Source organism: Gobius niger (genome assembly GCF_951799975.1).
Source record: "Gobius niger genome assembly, chromosome: 24".
Lineage (NCBI taxonomy): Eukaryota > Metazoa > Chordata > Actinopteri > Gobiiformes > Gobiidae > Gobius > Gobius niger.
Window position 1 is genome coordinate 8,853,793 of NC_136875.1, and position 19,642 is coordinate 8,873,434.

The 19,642-nt window shown below is 42.7% G+C and overlaps 1 protein-coding gene across 5 annotated transcripts in view; it reads right to left on the reverse strand.

The window, feature by feature from the left end:
- foxp4 (forkhead box P4) overlaps positions 1-19,642 on the reverse strand; it is a 196,263-nt gene that overhangs the window by 50,950 nt on the left and 125,671 nt on the right. For 4 of the 5 annotated variants that reach the window (XM_079582163.1, XM_079582162.1, XM_079582160.1 and 1 more), the window contains 2 exons: positions 13,597-13,719; positions 4,573-4,722 (listed from right to left, as the gene is read on the reverse strand). In XM_079582163.1, coding sequence (XP_079438289.1) covers positions 4,573-4,722; positions 13,597-13,719 — 273 coding nt within the window. The remainder of the gene's footprint in view (positions 1-4,572; positions 4,723-13,596; positions 13,720-19,642) is intronic. The other variant, XM_079582159.1, reaches the window with a different exon arrangement.

The following is a 19,642-nucleotide window of genomic DNA, read 5'->3' on the forward strand; positions in this document are numbered from 1 at the left end:
TGTAACCAGGAAGTTCCCACTGAAACTAAGAATCTCTTTTTCCTGAGAGTCCTGGCCCAACAGGGGATCCTATTGTACATATTTTTAGTGTTTGTTTGTTTGTTTGTTTGTATACTTTATTGTCCCCGTAGGGAAATTTGTCCTCTGCATTTAACCCATCCTTCGATGCCACTGGGGCAACCCGTAAGAAGCAGTGGTCGACGGCAGTGCCATCTCCATGATGTGGCGCCAGGCGGATGGTCAGAATCACCTGGCTGGAGGATTCACCTATTGCACATGTTTTTAGTGGTAAGGGGAAACCGGAGTACCCGGAGGAAACCTACGCAGACACGGGGAGAACATGCAAACTCCACACAGAAAGGCCCCGTCCTGGTGGGAATCGAACCCGGGACCTTCTAGCTGTGAAGCGGAGGCGCTAACCGCTGTGCTACCGTGCCGTTTGTCCTGGTGGTAGGACAAACCGGAGCACCTGGAGGAAACCAAAATCAGACACTGTGCAAACTCCCCACAGAAAGCCACCGCTCGTCCCGGGAATCGACCCCGGGACCTTCTCGCTGTGATGCTCGAGAGCTCACTGCTCTGATATTATTGAACATTTAGCTCAGATTCCACTTTTCCACTTTTTGTTGCAAGTTCGCTGTGTGGTGGGTGCCGATTTCCTCCCCAAAAAATCGACTTTTTCTTCTTATCTCCTTATACACCAGATGACCTCAAAGGGGGTTCGGAGGTTGTCCCCAAGAAATTTTTTATGAAAATTGACAGTATTTTCAGCATTTTTGCCGCACTTTAAAGGAATAGGCCACCGTTTTTACATGCTGAGATATGTTCTTACCTTAGCTTTGACGAGTTCTTTAGGACCTGTCTGATCTTCCCCCGTGCCTTCAGTCACGTAAACACAGCGCAGACGGCGTTAGCATTTAGCCTCTCCCTCTCTCCTCTATAGCTCCAAAACTGGTCAAGATAGAAGCTACCAAGCTCTTCCACGTTTTCCCTATTTAAACATGGTTATGTGAAGTGATACACTACAAAGTATAATTACACAAAATTAAACAATGTGGATTTTCTAAGCGGATAAAAGGGGGGACTATATTGTAAGGCGTAATAATACCAGGAGTAGTTCGAAATCCGCGCAGTAATCTTCACTTTACTGTGCGGATGCCAAATTACTCCTGGTATTATTACGCCTTACAATATAGTTCCCCCTTTTATCCGCTTAGAAAATCCACATTGTTTAATTTTGTGTAATTATACTTTGTAGTGGAACACTTCACATAACCATATTTAAATTGGGAAAACGTGGAAGAGCTTGGTAGCTTCTATCTTGACCAGTTTTGGAGCTATAGAGGAGAGAGGGAGAGGCTAAATGCTAACGCCGTCTGCGCTGTGTTTACGTGACTGAAGGCACGGGTGAAGATCAGACAGGTCCTAAAGAACTCGTCCAAGCTAAGGTAAGAGCATATCTCAGTATGTAAAAACGGTGGCCTGTACTGCAGTGAATTTCTCCATTGTGAGATCAATAAAGTCTTATCTTATCAAAAACATTTAGGGGGGGGGCACAACTTCTACCGAATCATGCCCCGGATGCCTTACATTGCCTACACCTTGATTCTAAAGCACAGTATATGAAGCATTTCTCTGATGCACCATCCACTTTCACCGCGGCCCCCTCAAACCCCCCCCAGCCAGCCGTCAGAATGAAAAGCAAAAAAAAAGCATTAGCATAGCCGTCATGTCGGGCCTTCACTTTGACGTGTGTATTACACAGTCGCCCACGTCAACTCCCGCTCGCCCAGGTACGTCTCAGAGCCGCGGCGTTGACAACGAGCGGCTGAAAAAAAAAAAAAACGCCTTAGTCACATCAGCTGTTTGGAAAACCGCTCTCGGGAGGCTGTTTTTTTTTTTTCTTTTTCTTTTTTTTTCTCCCCCCCCCCCCGTCCCGAGTGGCGATGTTTGTGCGTCAGAGCGTGGCACATCAAACACCGCCGACCCAACCCCCCCCCTCTTCTCTTCTACCCGCGTCCCGTTTTACACTTGTCCGACTGTAGCGCGGACAACCAACCTGAAATGTAGGACAGATACGCGGAGAGAGAGGGAGCAACATGCGTGTCAAAAAAAAAACAACCCGCGACTGGTTTGCTTTGGTCACGGTCGAGTTGAGAGGAGGAGGAGGAGGAGGAGGAGGAGGAGGAGGCAGAGTCTGGGGGGGGGGGTTGGGGAGGGGAAGGCGAGTCCGAGGAGATGCCCACTGGGACGCGGGGATCATGGGGGGAAAGAAAAAAAGTGGGAATTTAAGGATGTGTCTCTTCAAGGAGTGAAATGAGATTGCAGAGTGGTGGAAGTGATGATGGCTGTAACTAAGAGGATAAGTAGTAAGTAGTAGTAGCAGCAGAAGCAGCAGTAGTAAAAGTAATACTAACTGTCCATTAGGGCTGCAGCTAACGATTATTTTGATGATGGTGCATGGAAATAGTATTTTTTTTTCAATTTTTTGACCACATAAAGCTAAAGTGGCGCCGCTCGAGGACATGTTGATGGAGTAAACTTAAAGTAAGCATTTGTAGGAGGCTCTTTTGCTAATTCTGCTTTCTGATTGGACGAGGCAAAGACAGATGTTTATGAAATTTACGATGGACAAAACACTGCAGACCCTCACTTTAAAAAATAAAGTAGGTTTTCATCCAAAATACATAATTGTCATGTCTTTTTTGCTCTATTTTAGTCTGTGCACTGCAAAAAGTAATTAACTAGATCAGCATAAACATCTCAATTTGAGCATAATAATCCAAATTTTAGTTGTTTTGACTAGTTAAGAAGTTCTTGGGCATTTGTCCTAGGTTATTTCACTTGTTCTGAGATGTTTCTGACTCGTTTCAATACATTTCGTCCTTATTCCAGGTCATTTTCTTTGCCAATGGGGTAAGAAAATTGGTCTTCTCTCATTGGCAACTTTACTTTCTTATTTCAAGCGAGATTTACCCTAGAACTGGTCTGAAATGTCCTCAAACAAGCAAAGTAAACTTGGTCCGATCAGGAAAAGTGTCTAAATGAGTGAAAACCACTCAAAACAAGATACATTTCCTCAATTCAAGTCATTTAAGCCAATGCTTGATATTCACTTTTTGCAGTGTGTTCACTAGAAAACGATTAATCGATTACTGGAATAGCTGACAACTATTTTAGTAATCGATTAGTTGTCGATTAATCGATTAGTTGTTTCAGTCCTACTGTCCGTAATAGCAATCGAGGTAAGAAGTGAGAATATCTTTGGGACAGAAAAACTGAAACTGCAGTGGAAATACCGTAGTAGAAGTAGTAGTAGTAGAAGTGACAAGCTAGGTAGATGAAAGACAGACTGACAGGTTGATGAATGGAATATTCGGGCACAATCGAGCACAGATTTTCACGTCCAGCCCCGTGTTTGTGGTTTTTGGAGAAAGCGAAAAGAGCGGCGGCGGCGGTGTGCCCCTGTGGCGAGGTGGTGACAGTAATCTGCATTGATGGATGGAGATGGAGATGCTCTTTATGTGATCCCGCCTTATCCCCCACTACACTGCCACGGCGATGCTTAGAAGATGGACTGTACATGCCTGACCAGAGCTACCGTGGACGCCGTTCTTTCCCTTTATGGCGCGGACAAAAAATCACAAGGCAGCCCTGAGTTCGAGCAAGTTTAGTTTCCGTTTTTGTGGAATTTACATTTCAATTCCAAGAGCATTCCGACCAAGATGAGGAAGGGCTGCTCGATTATTGAAAAAAGAATAATCACGATCATTTTTGTCATAATTGAAATCACGATTATTCTAACGATTATTTGTTGCCTTTAAAAAAAAAGTCTCTCTTTATTTTATCTATTTATTAATCAAAACACTATGATGATATTTTATGTTTTCTGGACTGTCATAAAAGTACAAACGATTTCAGGTACGCCTTGATTAAGGAGAGGTCCCTGTTTCACACCTGCCCCCTGCTGGCCAGCCCTCACACCTGCGCAAGCAAACTGAGCAGCGCGGCCTGATGACATCATCACACAGCGCCGTTTGTTTTTATGTCAGGCAAAAAAAAGCATGAGCCGTGGCACGTGAAAAGCGGTAGGGAAAATGATCCCAGCGGCCTGAAATAACGCGAGTCTGCTTTGCAAAAACAAAAAATAACTGAAAAAAATGATAATAATAATAATAATAAATTGAAAAAAAAAGAAAATTGGAAAAAAAAGATACAATTATAATCGTTTTTTTGCGATAAATGCTAATTTTGTAATCGGTTACTGTTGTAATCGAAATCGTAATCGCATTTCGATTAATTGCACAGCCCTAAAGATGAGGTTTCCACCCAAATATTGCTCAGTTGCGCTTCCATTCCGGACAGTCCTGCAGATGTAAATAGATCTTACAGCCGTCCCAAATGCACACGCGATATAGATTGCACTCGATTTCAGTCCCTTCCTTCCCCCGTGTGGCCCACTCAGTCTGAGCACCCTTCTGAGGGCCCTTGAGTGGACTCGGAGTGGGTACTGTAGGCTGATGTGCAGTGGTTGGAGGTTGATGCGGTATGGAAGTGAGGAGGTAGGTTCACCTCTTTGGGGGGCTGCTTTCCGACCTGTTGTTGTTGTTGTTGTTGTTGCTGCTGCTGTTGTTGCTGCTGCTGCTGCTGCTGCTGCTGCTGTTGTTGGGACAGGAGCTGGAGGTGCAACTGCTCCTGCTGCTTCTTGTAGTATTCCTGCAACTGGAGACAGAAAAAAAACAACAACATGGAATTAGACCAGGAATGTCCAAAACATTACTTCATGTTACTTTGGTTGCAAGAATTTCAGATTTGAATGAAAACGAGAGAGAATCCGAGGCATTCTGAATAGGTTGCATTCACGACATTGTAGAATGGCATGTCATAATTTCAGTCGGAGCAGAGGTTGATGCAACTCAATGGGAGAGAGACACAGCTTTGGGAAGAAATCTCCAAACAGGAAATATCCAAATGCTTTTCCTGATCCATCAAGCGGATCATTTTTGAATATTGTCTCCACTTTTGGACACCTTTATGAAACAGTAATGTGACCTGAGTTCATTTGTGCCGAGAGAGAAGACGAAAAACTTCAGCATTTTAACGGTGAGCATAGTTGCCACAATATCAGTTCAGTTTATTCGGTCAAAATTATGACAAAAGATTTACATTCAGTTAAGTATACTTCTTCATAACATTACATACAAAATGACCGAAAAGGTATAGGCTGAAGCTAATGCTTATTTTGCCTACCCTTGTTTTTTTTTTTAAACTTACAGCATGTGTTTTTGTTAACTTTCCAACATAACATCAGACATTCAAAAGGATTTTATTTTATTATATATATATATTTTTTTTAGAGTAAGTCTTAAACAAACTAGTAAACGGAAATAAGGTATTTTTCAAGTATAATACTTTTATACAATATAATTCTAAGCTTCCCACAGATTAAATGATAGAGACAGGCGGCATGCTAGGGGGCGTGGTCAAGCGAGGGGGAAGGAAGTAGTCTTTATTTTTTGCACTCTTTTTAGACGTTTTCTGGCGGACAATGGGCATATTTAGCACATGCAAATAAAAGTCAAGTCAAAATCGGGTCCACTAGAAGTGACAACCCGGGACTCGAAGTTAGCTGTTAGCATTAGCGTGAACCTACATTAGAATCATGGTTAGCATTCACCATTATATTTTATTAATTGATTTGATATGGACATAACAATAGCATTGGACAAGCATTGTATCTTCGTTTGGTAGGGAATACATCCATAATTCAGCATTTGTTAAAGGAATAGGCCACCGTTTTTACATACTGAGATATGTTCTTACCTAACCTTAGACGAGTTGATATATACCCGTCTGGTCTTTGTCCGTGCGCTCTGTCACGCAAACGGAGCACATACGCAGCCTCTCCCACATGTCATATAGGTCCAAAAAAGCTCACGATAGAAGCTACAAAGCTACCGAGGAGCACAGCGTCCGCGCAGTAACTCCTAAAGACTTCCCCCCCGCTCACTTCCGTCAATAACCTTTAGGAGTTACTGCGCGGACGCTGTGCTCCTCGTATCATTACGCCTCACAATATAGTCCCCCTTTTTATCTGCTTATAAAATCGTCATGTTGCATTTCTGTGTAAATATACTTCGCATGAAAACACTTCACGTAACTTTATTTAAATAGGAAACACGTGGAAGAGCTTGGTAGCTTCTATCGTGAGCTTTTTTGGAGCTATATGACATGTGGGAGAGTATGTGCTCCGTTTGCGTGACAGAGCGCACGGACAAAGACCAGATGGGTATATATTAACTCGCCTAAGGTTAGGTAAGAACATATCTCAGTGTGTAAAAACTGTGGCCTATTCCTTTAAAGTTGTGGTACGGTAGTTGTTCTTTTTCCTCTTTGTTTTCCCCCGTGACCATGCATGTCCGTTACCAAAGAGACCGTGACCGTCTGTAGGCTGTTTAGATTGTCGTGACGTTACGTGAATGGAACTTATTGAGTGTGAGCCCCTTTTCAAATGAGAATGCTCATGTGCTCAAAGCCATAGAAATGTTTCCAATACATTTGTGTACATGCAATATGTGCAGTGCATCTCTTCAACACGTAAAGCACATACACTGAAAACAGATCAAACTCACAATGAACTTGATCATCTCACTGCTAGGACCAGTATCACAAACTTCAAAAACTTGGAAAAAAAGGGCGAAAGAGGGCAACCCTGATGGGAAGGCTTTAAGTAATGAGGACTTGTTTAGAAGCCTTCCAAGTGATGCCAGCAAAAACTATTAGGATACAAGTTGGATGTTATGCTTGTTGTCATATCCAGCACGTCTTGAGCATCTACAAAAGGCATGTTATGTTGATCTAAATGGTATTTCATATTGGCTAAAAAAACAAAATACCTTCCATCTGATAATATGTCCTCTGCAAATGATATAGGCCGCATTTACATCAACAAATTATCCATGCAGAATGTATCGTTCCACCCGTGCACTGCCTTCAAAAGTCTCCCTCTCGCTCTCTCTCTCGCTGTGGTGAAGTCCCCAGTGGTCAGCCAGAGCTGCTGTTTGTTTGACTTAGTAATTATTCATTTACTCAAGAAGCCCATTAAGATTATGATCTGAGGAGATTGGAGGCAACAGAGGAGGAAGTCTGTACTACTGGGCGCACGTTTTAGCGGTGTGTGTGTGTGTGTGTGTGTGTCTGTGGCGAATGTCTTTCCGCAGTTTGAACAGTCAATGGGGCTTTTAGCAACAAAACAAAAACATGCCCGGAGTCTAAATACAAATAAAGAGGCTGTTTTGGGTCCAGAGGTTAAGTTGATTTGTGTGAACAATGCACTGCCAAAAGGCCGGACCGACGTGGTGGGCCAGGAAGTGCAATTTAAAAAAAACCTGGATACTGTGATGATTAACTTCAAACGTGACATTGAATTTGTATTCTGGAACTGAAGTAGCACTTTTGAATAGTGTCCTTTCTATGTGTAAGCTTGACTTTCATTCCAAAAGTTGAGTTCTTGTGACTTCAAAATGCCCATGTGATGACCATTTTCCATAAGAGTTAACTATGACACATTACAAGCTAGATTAGACAATACTTTTTTGTCCGATTTTTCTTTCTCAAGTTAAGCAACTCTGTATAATCACAACATAACATTTGCCGTACAAACAATTGTCCACTTGTCACAATTCGTTTCAGCACACAGTACCAGCATCTTGATGGTAACAGCACATACTCAGTGTTCAGAAATGGTTGGGGTCAGTTGTTGTAATGATCCTTGTCTTGATACATTTTCTGCCCAATCCAGGAGCTGTCCTACAACCTTTGAAAGGTCTTTTGCTCCAACCATAGAGTGTAAATGAATGAACTAAGTGAGGGTAGCTAAACTAAAGCTTGTTCATGCTAGCAATTTGGTTGGGGTTTTTGAGCCAGCCCCGTTACATGGAGCAAGGAAAAAATAAAAATGGACGATGCTAAGACATAAATTATGATAATGTGACTTAAGGGGAGACACTACCGGCAAAACTCATTTTTTTCAGTTTTCAGGTTTTGGGTCTAATTGGTCTCTGAACATATAAGCTTTCACCCGGAAACCAAAAATATGCCTAATCTTCACAATAACATGTTTAAATATTGCGCTGATTCAATGTTCCCCCATAGACTTATATGGGACAATGCAATTTCAAGGGCCTTTTTCTCAAAACACTTTTTTCGGACATTGTAGCGACACTATGTCCACGTCAGTCGGACCTAAAGACTTCAAATTTTCCAGCCTTGGACTGAACAATATTTGGAAGATTTTTTCAGAGGGATTTTTTACTATTTAATCCCTAGCCCCATTTATTGAGTTTTGAATGTCAAAAAATAAGGCGAAAATTACAGTTTTAAATAATTTTTCCACTAAAACACAGCTTATTTTAAAACTAAACAAGAAATCCTAAATCCCCTCTGAAAAAGTCTTGGTAACTCATTCATCAATAAAATGAAACCATAAATTTGAATGTAGCTCTATCCATTATTCAGATTTCATCACCGAGGAGATGGGAAAGATAAAATAACAGAAAACTTGCAATGTATTTTTTCTCACATTTATGCCAGTGATCGACAGCAAAAATTTCAAATTGATATCTGTAAATATACATCTTTTCCCTATTCACCTGCAGTGTCTCGACTTAAATAGGTGCGAAAGTTTCAATGCCCATTGGAGCATGGAACTTCCGGAGCCTGCGTCCATTTCCTCAAGGCTTCAGGAAGAAGGACGGTACGATTAGTCCAGTCTCAATTTACAGTCTATGATTCCAACGCAGTCGCCCAGGACCCCAAATCTTGTTTTGTTGGACTTGCTTCACACAAAACACTATGAAGATGACATTTTGGTGAATAGATTTTTTTTTAAGGCGGGCAGCTAATGGCGCATCTAACAGTCATTTCAACCCTCTTGTTCTGTTGCAGTTTGAGAATAGACTAAACCTGGCACAGCGGATGTAATTAATAGCGATATCGTGACGAACCATCTCCACCATATGCACGCCGCAATAATTCCATGGAAACGATTTCTCTTCCCGAACCCGGCCCCTATACCTTCCATTTTGTCTCTGCGCCCTTCATTTATTTCAAGACCTCTCCCTTTGCTCTGTCTGCTCTCCCATCTGTGCCTCTTCATCTTTTATAGCTCCTTAGGCGGGTGGCTAAACCTTTTTCTTTTTTTCCGCGTCACTTGGCCTCACCGCCGACAAATGCATATGCAAGCAGACACGCGCGCACCCACTTGGCCAATAATTATGTGATAATTAAGTTTTTTTTTTAATGATTTGACTCAGTGGCTATGTGCATTACGAGTTAGCGAATGCATTCACCTCTCACGCCCATTACCGCGACCTTGACTACTACCACTACAGCGTAAAGAAGAAGAAGAAGAAGAAGGAGCTAGCATATGGAAAAGGTTAGCGGCGACGACTTAAAGAAAGAAAGAAAAAAAGAGAAAGACGTTTTTGAATGCAAGAAGTGTGTATAGGACTTACTTACACAAAGGAGCCTTGGGGATATGAAATTTAATGCTTGGCTGAGTGATATGGGGCAGGGTACTTCAGTAAATGTGTGTGTGTAAAAAAGTGGCTGATTTGCCGATATGGACTGTAAGAGCAAGTCCATGCGCCGCTTAATTAAGTGGGAGAGCAGTGTTAAACTCAGTGGGTTTAATGGCAAAGAGAGAGAGAGAAGGAGGGAGGGAAGTAGAGAGTCAGAGATAGAGAGATCTGAAAAAGCAAAAGCTGCGGAAAAGGAGAGAAGCGGCGAGAGAGGAGAAAGAGTTACAGCAATAGCATCCTCCATTTTGCCTTATCTATCTACTTATTATACTTCATCGACCGTTCTATCTTCAGACACGTCTTGTTGCTTTCGCAGTCTATTGTATTAGCGGGAAGAAGCTTCAGAAGATAGAAGTGAAATGTCCTCAACTCAATCAACCCAGTCCGGTCGACGATATTTAAAAAACTCTACTATGATGGAAATAACAACTGAGAGCTTAAACAGACATATTTATCAATATCTTTCTATCCACTACCCCTCTCATCTTTCTATCTATCTAACCATCCACCCACCCATTCAAACCGCCTAAACATCAAGTCATCCATTCGTCATCAGTCAATCCATCAATCTACCAGTATCCATCCGTTTTTTTCTTTCTATCCATGCCTCCCTCTCATCCTTCTAGCTAACCATCCAATCATCAATCGATTCATCCATCGATTCATCCATCGATTCATCGATCCAACCACCCAACCAACCAACCACCTTTCTAAGTGCCATCCATCCATCCATCCATCCATCCATCCATCCATCCACCTCAATCCATCTGTTATTTATTTCTATCCATGCCTCCCTCTCATCTTTCTAGCTAACCATCCAATCATCAATCGATTCATCCATCGATTCATCGATCCAACCACCCAAGCAAGCAAGCAAGCAAGCAACCAACCAACCAACCAACCAACCAACCAACCAACCAACCAACCAACCAACCAACCAACCAACCAACCAACCACGCAAGCAAGCAAGCAAGCAAGCAAGCAACCAACCAAACAACCAACCAACCAACCAACCACCTTTCTAGGTGCCATCCATCCATCCATCCATCCATCCATCCATCCATCCATCCATCCATCCATCCATCCATCCATCCATCCAACCAACCATCCAACCATCCATTCTTCCTTTCATCCATCTAAAATCAACTGTTTCCAACAAAGTTACCATCGAATCTAATCAGCGCCACCGCAGTTCAGGCTACACAACAATAATTTTATGCAAAAGCTGGCACCAAAATTAGCTACACCTCTTCAAACGCCATTACATGAACACCCTCTCAAGTGTTGTTGCCTACGACTTTGAGTTAAGCGAGAAAAGCGCTACGAGACCAACGCATTGTTATTATTATTAGTTGATGCTTTTCACACATGTCCCTCAGCTACTTCACGGTCCTAGGTTCCACTCTAGTCATTGGATTGTAATGTATGGTAGGTATTGGTACAAATATCATTTGTGTTGCCAAGTGCAAAAGCTGATGTTTTTTTTTCCCAAGCAAACTGGCATCCTTATTTTCATAAAGCGCTTCTTGGCACTGATGAAGCTTTAACACGTCAATTACTGGGACCTGACTACCAAACTTAAGAAAGAAAAGAAAAATCTGAAATACAGCCTTATTAAGAAACACGTAATTAATTATTAGCTTTATTTGAGCTTATGTTACCAAGTTGTTCTCTCATCAAAAACAGACCTGGAGTTTGAATAGTCCTATTCCCTTTGATTGTTTCTTCTTCTGCTGAAGCACTCTGATCTGTAAATAGATTGAACCCCTGGAGCAGTGTTGTCATTGCTCATAAAGTGTCTTTTCCACATTATTTATTATTTAACAAAGGATGGGTCAAATGCAGAGAACACATGTCTTTACAGGGATTCATAAAGTGTAACTTAACTTAACAAGCACAGAAAATCAACATGGAAGTGCCCAAAAGCAGGTGTAGCCTCAATGCCACAATCATGTATGTAATGCCACAATTATGTATCCACCTCATCGACTTTTTTTTCCTTTGTATGTTCTGTTATTTACACTTCTCCGCTTCCTCTTGACTTTCAACAAAGCATGTAATGGCAATGCTTTTACGTGTTTCTTTGCAAGTTCAAAGTTGAACACGACGGAGCATTCGCCGCGTGTACAAGTTGTGTTTATGTCGACATGGTAACCTCTCAGCATTACCTAATGGCACAGCACAAGGCGCCGAGTGCCTCTGATTCACCGCCTGATCTTATAAAAAAAAAGAAAAAGAAATAAAGTGTGTTTTCATAGCAACAATGCCAGAAGAAGAGCTCCTCTAAGCGACGAAGTGCAGGAGTGATGCGCGTTTATCTTCAAAGAGTCTGAATGAGATCCATCACGCCCAGTGTGTGTCAACAGCCCTTTGAACAGGCAGATACAGGCGAGTGCGGGAAACCAGCCAAGGCTCACTGGGAGACAGAGGAATTACTGCCTCGTGTAAACTCCGGATGGACATATAATTCGTAATTGGGCACCTCAGCTTCGTTTTTTTTAATTCATAACTTGTAAACTTGAAACAATATCTTTATTGCGTTGAGTAGTTGAATGTCCTCAGCAAGCAGGAGGGGGAAATGTCTGCGTTCAATACTGGGTCATTATGAATGTTTTTACAAAGCAGATTGTCTAGGAGATTTATATTTATGGGCTATTGAACCACTTCACTGCTCTCCGTGTCTATGCATCTTAGTTTGGTTGGAAATAGATCCATAATTTCATCAGTTGTGGTGGAATAATAGGTGAAAGAGTTCTTGCTCCACTTCGTTTTCCCCCTCGACTGTGGCTATTTGTGGGGGCTCCCTAAGGACTAGCCTATTCAAATCTAAGCGAATGAAGCAAGTAGTTTTTTGATGAGGGAACATATATCTCAAAAAAGTTGATTCACACAATATGCCTTTGGAAAGCCAAGCAATGTTTCTCCAAGTTGTGAACCCCAAACTATCCATGCAGACACTGAACTCCCACAGTAAAATATTATAGACATTTGTAGGTATTTTAAGGGTCAAAACATTTAATTGAATTCATTTTAATTATGTATATAAAGAGTTGCTACATCTAGATCTTCGGTTTCAGTTAAAAACTACATTCATGGAATTTCATAATTTTTTAAAATCATATCTTGAAACAATGTCACAACCATCAGCTCAATGCCTAGCACAGGTGTGATAAGTCGGCGGGGTGAGAGCACAGGTGTGATGAGTGGGTGGGTCAGAGGACAGGTGTGATAAGTGGGTGGGTCAGAGGACAGGTGTGATGAGTGGGTGGGTCAGAGGACAGGTGTGATAAGTGGGCGGGGTCAGAGCACAGGTGTGATGAGTGGGCGGAGTCAGAGCACAAGTGTGATGAGTGGGTGGGTCAGAGGACAGGTGTGATGAGTGGGCGGGTCAGAGCACAGGTGTGATGAGTGGGCGGGTCAGAGCACAGGTGTGATAAGTGGGCGGGTCAGAGCACAGGTGTGATAAGTGGGCGGGTCAGAGGACAGGTGTACTGAGTGGGCGGGGTCAGAGGACAGGTGTGATAAGTGGGCTGGTCAGAGGTCAGGTGTGATAAGGGGGCGGGTCAAAGCACAGGTGTGATAAGTGGGCGGGTCAGAGGACAGGTGTGCTGAGTGGGCGGGGTCAGAGGACAGGTGTGATAAATGGGCTGGTCAGAGCACAGGTGTGATAAGGGGGCGGGTCAGAGCACAGGTGTGATAAGTGGGCGGGTCAGAGCACAGGTGTGATAAGTGGGCGGGTCAGAGCACAGGTGTGATAAGTGGGCGGGGTCAGAGGACAGGTGTGATAAGTGGGTTGGTCAGAGGACAGGTGTGATAAGTGGGCGGGTCAGAGGACAGGTGTGATAAGTGGGCGGGTCAGAGGACAGGTGTGATGAGTGGGCGGGGTCAGAGGACAGGTGTGATAAGTGGGTTGGTCAGAGGACAGGTGTGATGAGTGGGCGGGGTCAGAGCACAGGTGTGATAAGTGGGCGGGTCAGAGCACAGGTGTGGTGGTTGGTGGAGTTGTTGTTTTTACCTGTTGTAGCATCAAAGCCTGCTGCTGTTGGAGAAGAGCCTGGAGCTGAGGTGGAGACAGGATCTGCTGCATCTGCTGAGGAGTGATCATCTGTGGGCTCATCATCGCCATGGACACCGGCACCTGTACACATTATATACACATTATACTACAACTGTTACTACAACTCTAGTCTACATGTTAGAGGTGTAACAATATATACATTTGAGAATACATTGCGATATTTTGTGACACTATACAATCATTCTTATGCTGATATTATACTATTGATGACATCATGCATATTAATGAGGCTGTCGCACAAATGAAAACGTTGAAACAGGACTTTTCCTGTGCATTTAAATGCAAATGAAGTGATCTGCCACTGACATAAGAGGTGCACGGAATGCTTTTGGCTAACTTCCCGTTAGACAGTGGAGGGTAAAGACTACTTCCTGTCCATATTTTAACATACGTGAAAACAATAAACAAGATAAAACAACCAAGGGTGTTTCATAAAAAAATGTTCAGATGGTGGTGCTATTTTTAATTTTTTTTTAGCATCAAATTAGAGTTAGCCTTCAGTTTCAAGGCTAAAATAGCTAAAGTTATTAGCACAGCAATCTCTTCCGGTGAAGTATTTACATCCTGTGCCATCCTACAGCTAACACGGCTAACTCTCCATAGGAATCAAACGTAGACAGGAAACCAATTATTACTCCAGGATGTTAGCATCATGTTGTGCAACATTCCCGGCACGGAACCTTAGTAGGGATGAACGACATGGACAAAATTTCATATCTCGATATTCATGGCCGATATCTCGACATCGATACATTACGATATAACTATGGATTAGGTGAAAACTAAGCATTTTTCAGAAAAATTAAATCATAAAACAAAATATTTCAGTTTTATTGATGAAAATCTGTATCGTTTCTATCTTGCTTTTTCGATTTTAATATTTTGCATGTTCATATCTCGATATAAATACGGTAACGATTTTTCTTTCGCGATATTGATATCTTGAATGTTCATATCTCGATATCGATACGATAACGATATGTCTTTCAGCCCTATTAGTAATTCACGTGTCACTCACATACTTTTCTTTTTTTAAAGGGGAATGATGCGCATGAAATTCAATGTAGGTTTAATCCTAAAGAATATCAAGCTTATAGTTCTTTATAAAATAATCAATATTGTGAGGTTCTTATTATTGTAAGCCGTATGGAATCGTGAGGGACGCACAGAGGTTCCCACCCGTACACAATATAGTTATTATTGAGGTATCACAGCTTAGGAGGATGAATAAAACTTTGAATGTCAGGAAACAGGAGGCCTAGAGCTAGAACCAAAGAGGACTTTTACGGGAAGTAATCAAAAAAGGACGTGAGGTCTGTTGTTGCGAATGGCGCGGAGGCAGAGTTTTAGATCGAACAGAGGATTCCAATCTGACAAAACACGACAAGATACGCACATTTTTTCTTTTATTGACACGAAAACAATTCCTATTTGATGATAAAACGTCAATTTCCGAATCTTATCTCCGGGTGCGTAAACACTCGATTAGGGCCTGCCATGCGTCCCCCCCCCCCCTGTCTGCGCCGTCAAGCCTGGCTAAGAGGCGCGCACAACAAAGTGACTATCAGATGAGATGAGCGCAGATACAAAGGCAGTCGCAACACAAATGGGGGACGTTGTACAAACGCTCTGAAAGCTCCAAAATCTGATTATCAACAGAGGGAGGACAACACCGCGCGCACGGACGCGAAACAACACGCGCTAATGTGCAAACGGAGACGCGCGGCATGTACGGGAGAGCGGGCCGGCGAGCTCGTTGGACAATTTGGATTTGTTGGGCAAACAGAGACGACAACAACGGAGAGAGGAATCGGACGTCGCTGATTATTCTGCCCATGCAACAATAAATGGTACTAGATCAGTATAAACATCTCAATGTGAGCATAATAATCCAAATTTTAGTTGTTTTGACTAGTTAAGAAGTTCTTGGGCATTTTTCCCAGATTATTTCACTTGTTCTGAGATGTTTCTGACTGGTTTCGATGCATTTCGTCCTTATTTCAGGTAATTTTCTTTGCCAATGGGGTAAGAAAATTGGTCTTATCTCATTGGCAGTTTTACTTTCTTATTTCAAGCGAGATTTACCCTAGAGCTGGTCTGAAATGTCCTCGAACAAGCAAAGCAAACTTGGTCCGATCAGGAAATGTGTCTAAATGAGTGAAAACCGCTCAAAATTCAAGTCATATAAGCCAATGCTTGATATTTACTTTTTGCAGTGTGGTACATTTGATTAGGTTGTTGATTTGGAAAATAACATAGTCCTTTACTTGGAGAGTTTGTTCCGTTATCCAAAGTTCGGCGGTTCCGGCTAGTGCGTATGTCCGTTTCGTCCTTGTATCTCACGCAAGTCCATTTCACTGTCCCGACAAAAGTACACAAGCACGAAACGTACAATGTAGATGTGGAAACTCACTCGGTTCTATTGTCAAATATGCTAATCTCCACATGGACCAGGGACAGTTTGGGGAAGATGTTGAGACTTTAAAGCTTTATGGATTGCACCATGCGGCGTACAGTATGTCGGAGTGTGGGCTGGCGTTTTGCAGGGTTGCTGAAACAAAACGCCACTCAAGGTCAAGGAAAAGTTCACAGTTTTTCCGTACTGAGATATGTTCTTACCAGAGCTTAGACGAGCTGATGCGTACCTGTCTGGTCTTTGTGCGTGCCCTCAGTCACGCAAAGTGACCAGAGATGTTGTTAGCATTTGGCCTCAACCAATGTATTCCTATAGCTCCAAATAGGGGGGAAGTTGGACGCGACCACGCTCTTCCACAGGCACAAAGACCAGACAGGTACGGATCAACTCGTCTAAGCTCAGGAAAGAACATATGACAGAATGGAAAAACGGTGGCCTGTTCCTTTAAGGCTTTAAGTCAGGAGTAGAAGTAGTAGTAGTCGTAGCAGTAGTAGCAGTTAAGAGCAAAGGCGGTCAAAGCACTTGATTTCATTACTAGAGTAAAAGTACAGATACTGCTGGTCAAATATTGCTCCAATAGAAGTAGAAGTAGCTCAGTCAAATCTTTAAAAGTGAAGTGGAAGTTCTGAAGTATTTGTTGCAGAAAGTTCAAAAGTAAAAAAAAAAAAACAGTCAAATTGAGCTCAAATTCAACCTCTGTACGGCAACACGATGGGGCCAAACTTTCTTCCTTGTTGTGAGTCAATGGCATTTGACCGTACACATGCACAGCGCCACCTGCTGTTCTGGAGTGTTCAATAACTGGCTTTTAATGAACAAATCACATAGAAAAATGTTTTTTTTTTTTTTTTTTTTTTACTTTGGAGCCTTTATTAGACATGTCAGTGGTTCCCAAATTGGGCGCATTGGGTAGGGGTCCTCAGATTATTTCAAGCAACTGTTTTTAGTATATTTTTGAGTGTAAAACATCATACAATTTGTGAAATCCATTCAAATATCCAAAATAAGAAGTTAAAATACATATTAACTTGATTTTTATATATTTTTTTCCTGCCCTAAAGCCGCACAAGAGACAATGATATAGTTAATGGGGGTCCCGAGTTGCTTACGTGTCAATTTTTGGGGGTCCCAGCCAAAAAAGTTTGGGAATCCCTGAGACATGCAGTGGAGTAAAAAGTATTATATTCATCTTTCGAATGGAGTGGAGTAAACGTAATGTCAACAGAAATACTACTCGAGTAAATCCTCCAAAAACTCTCCTCAAGTTCAGTACTTTAGTAGATTTACTTTCAGAGTGTGTATTGGGCGGTGTCGTGGGTGACGTGTGGGTGTATGCGTGTGTGTGTGCGTGTGTGTGTGGGGGGGGTCGAGTTGGCGTGACGCCGGCGTGCCCCCGCCGCCGGGCCCCCTGTCACGCCGCTCCGACAAATGAAAAGCTGTAATTAATTGCTCTTGTGCATCCCATTCTTCCCCGCCTGACAACTCGTACATTCTATTTTATACACACCGCCATTGACATTTCCAAGTCGCGCGCCCCCCCCCCCACGCCGCCCCCCCCACCCCAATAATTACCCGCCGTTATGCACCTTTCGGCGTGTTGGCTGACTGGCTGACACCAAGACGCCGCGGGTTTGCGCCCTTTTCTACTCTCAATGTAACCATCTAAAATAAAATAAAATAAATACAAAAAAAAAAAAAAAAAACGGGCTGAATGCCGGGCCCCGATTTTTTTCTTATTTTTTTTTTTTTTCTTTTTTTCCCTGACGCCGTTAATTGCCCCTATAATCTAATATCACAAAGCGCGGTGATTACGGGGCATGCGTCGGTAGCGCCATACGACACTCGGCAGACGGGGGAATGGCGGGGCGGGGTGAGGGTGTGGGGGGGGGGGTTTGGTGCCGCGGCGGGCGAAAACAAAAGCCTCGCCATTAGCGGTTTGACGTGCCGGGACAAAAGCGGGCGCTCTCTCCGCACAATACGGAATTATATTTTCATCCGGCTTTGTCTCTCGCCGTGAATGATTTTTTTTTTTTTTTTTTCTTCTTCCCCTGCCTAACCCCTTTCATTGGGCCGTGAATAGGCAGAGGTCTGAAAAGCAGGGCGATTTGAAGTCAGGCGTTTAATAAAAGCATTTAATTTTTTTTTTTTTCTGCCGCTGCCGTCGTCTCCCTTTTTTTCTTTTTTTTTTTTTTTAATGTTGCATGTTAATTTAAAAGCGGGAGATGTGGGCTAGATTAGCGGAGGGAGGGTGAAACCGGTGAGGAGCGCGAGGGGGGGGGGGGGGGTTGGGGTGGGAAGACCGTGGTAATTATCTTAGTGAAGTGTATGGAGACGGCGCATCATGATGATGATGATGATGGTGGTGGTGGTGAAGGAGGGTAGCGTACAGGAAGTCGGGCCCAAAGGCAAGGTCGAAAGCGGAGCAGAGGTGCGGGCCCGTGCATTACAAACACTGTAATTAAGTTTGTTTCTGGAGTATGTTGGGAAGATTACCTCGACAATACGCTGTGTTACAATTAAAGATTGAACATTAGAACCAAATTCCGTTGGTTGAAGGCATGATTATTATATTATAGCCCAAAGCGCTTTACAGTAAGGAACCAGTCACCCATTCACACTCATTCATACACCAATATAGGCAGACACTGGAGGTATCTTGCCCAAGGACACAACGGGGTGTGCATTTGGGGGGAGCTGGGATTCGAACCCACGACCTTCCAATCACGAGACGACCCGCTCTACCAACCGCGCCCCCGTCGACCGTCGTGATGAAAAAGGAATGAAAATGTAGTCTTAGCTTTCAAATGAGGTGTGAAACTGGCCTGTAGGCTGCAACCTATGGATTTGGGTAAAGCTTAAAGGAATAGTTCACCATTTTTCCATACTGTGATATGTTCTTACCTGAGCTTAGACAAGTTGATGCGTACCTGTCTGGTCTTTGTGCATGCCCTCAGTCACGCAAAAAGACGAAAGATGTTGTTAGCATTTGGCCTCTCCCAATGTATTCCTATGGCTCCAAACGGGGTGAAGTTGGAAGCTGCACGCTCTTCCACGGGCACGCACAAAGACCAGACAGGTACGCATTAACCCGTCTAAGCTCAGGTAAGAACATATCTGAACTATACCTTTAACTGGAGAAAATGTGTTCTAAGAGGTTAATGGGTCACAACTAGGGCTGAAAGATATATCGTTATCGCATCAATATCGAGATATGAACATTCAAGATATTAATGTCGAACAAGCAACGATATATCGTTATCATTTTGATATCGAGATATGAACATTCAAAGCATTAAAATTGAAAAAGCAAGATATAAACAATTAAGATTTTCCTCAATAAAACTGCACTCTTTATTATTATGTTTTAATTTTTTCACCTAACCCATAGTTATATCGTATCGATATCCAGATATCTGGAATGAATATCGAGATATAAAATGTTGTCCATATTGTTCAGCCCTCGTCACAACCCATTAAAAAATGTGTTTGGATTGATAGATTTTGATAGTAAGCTTTGTGATCAAGCGGTGGTTAAAGTACTTTGTGTGTACTAGAGTGTTTCCCAAC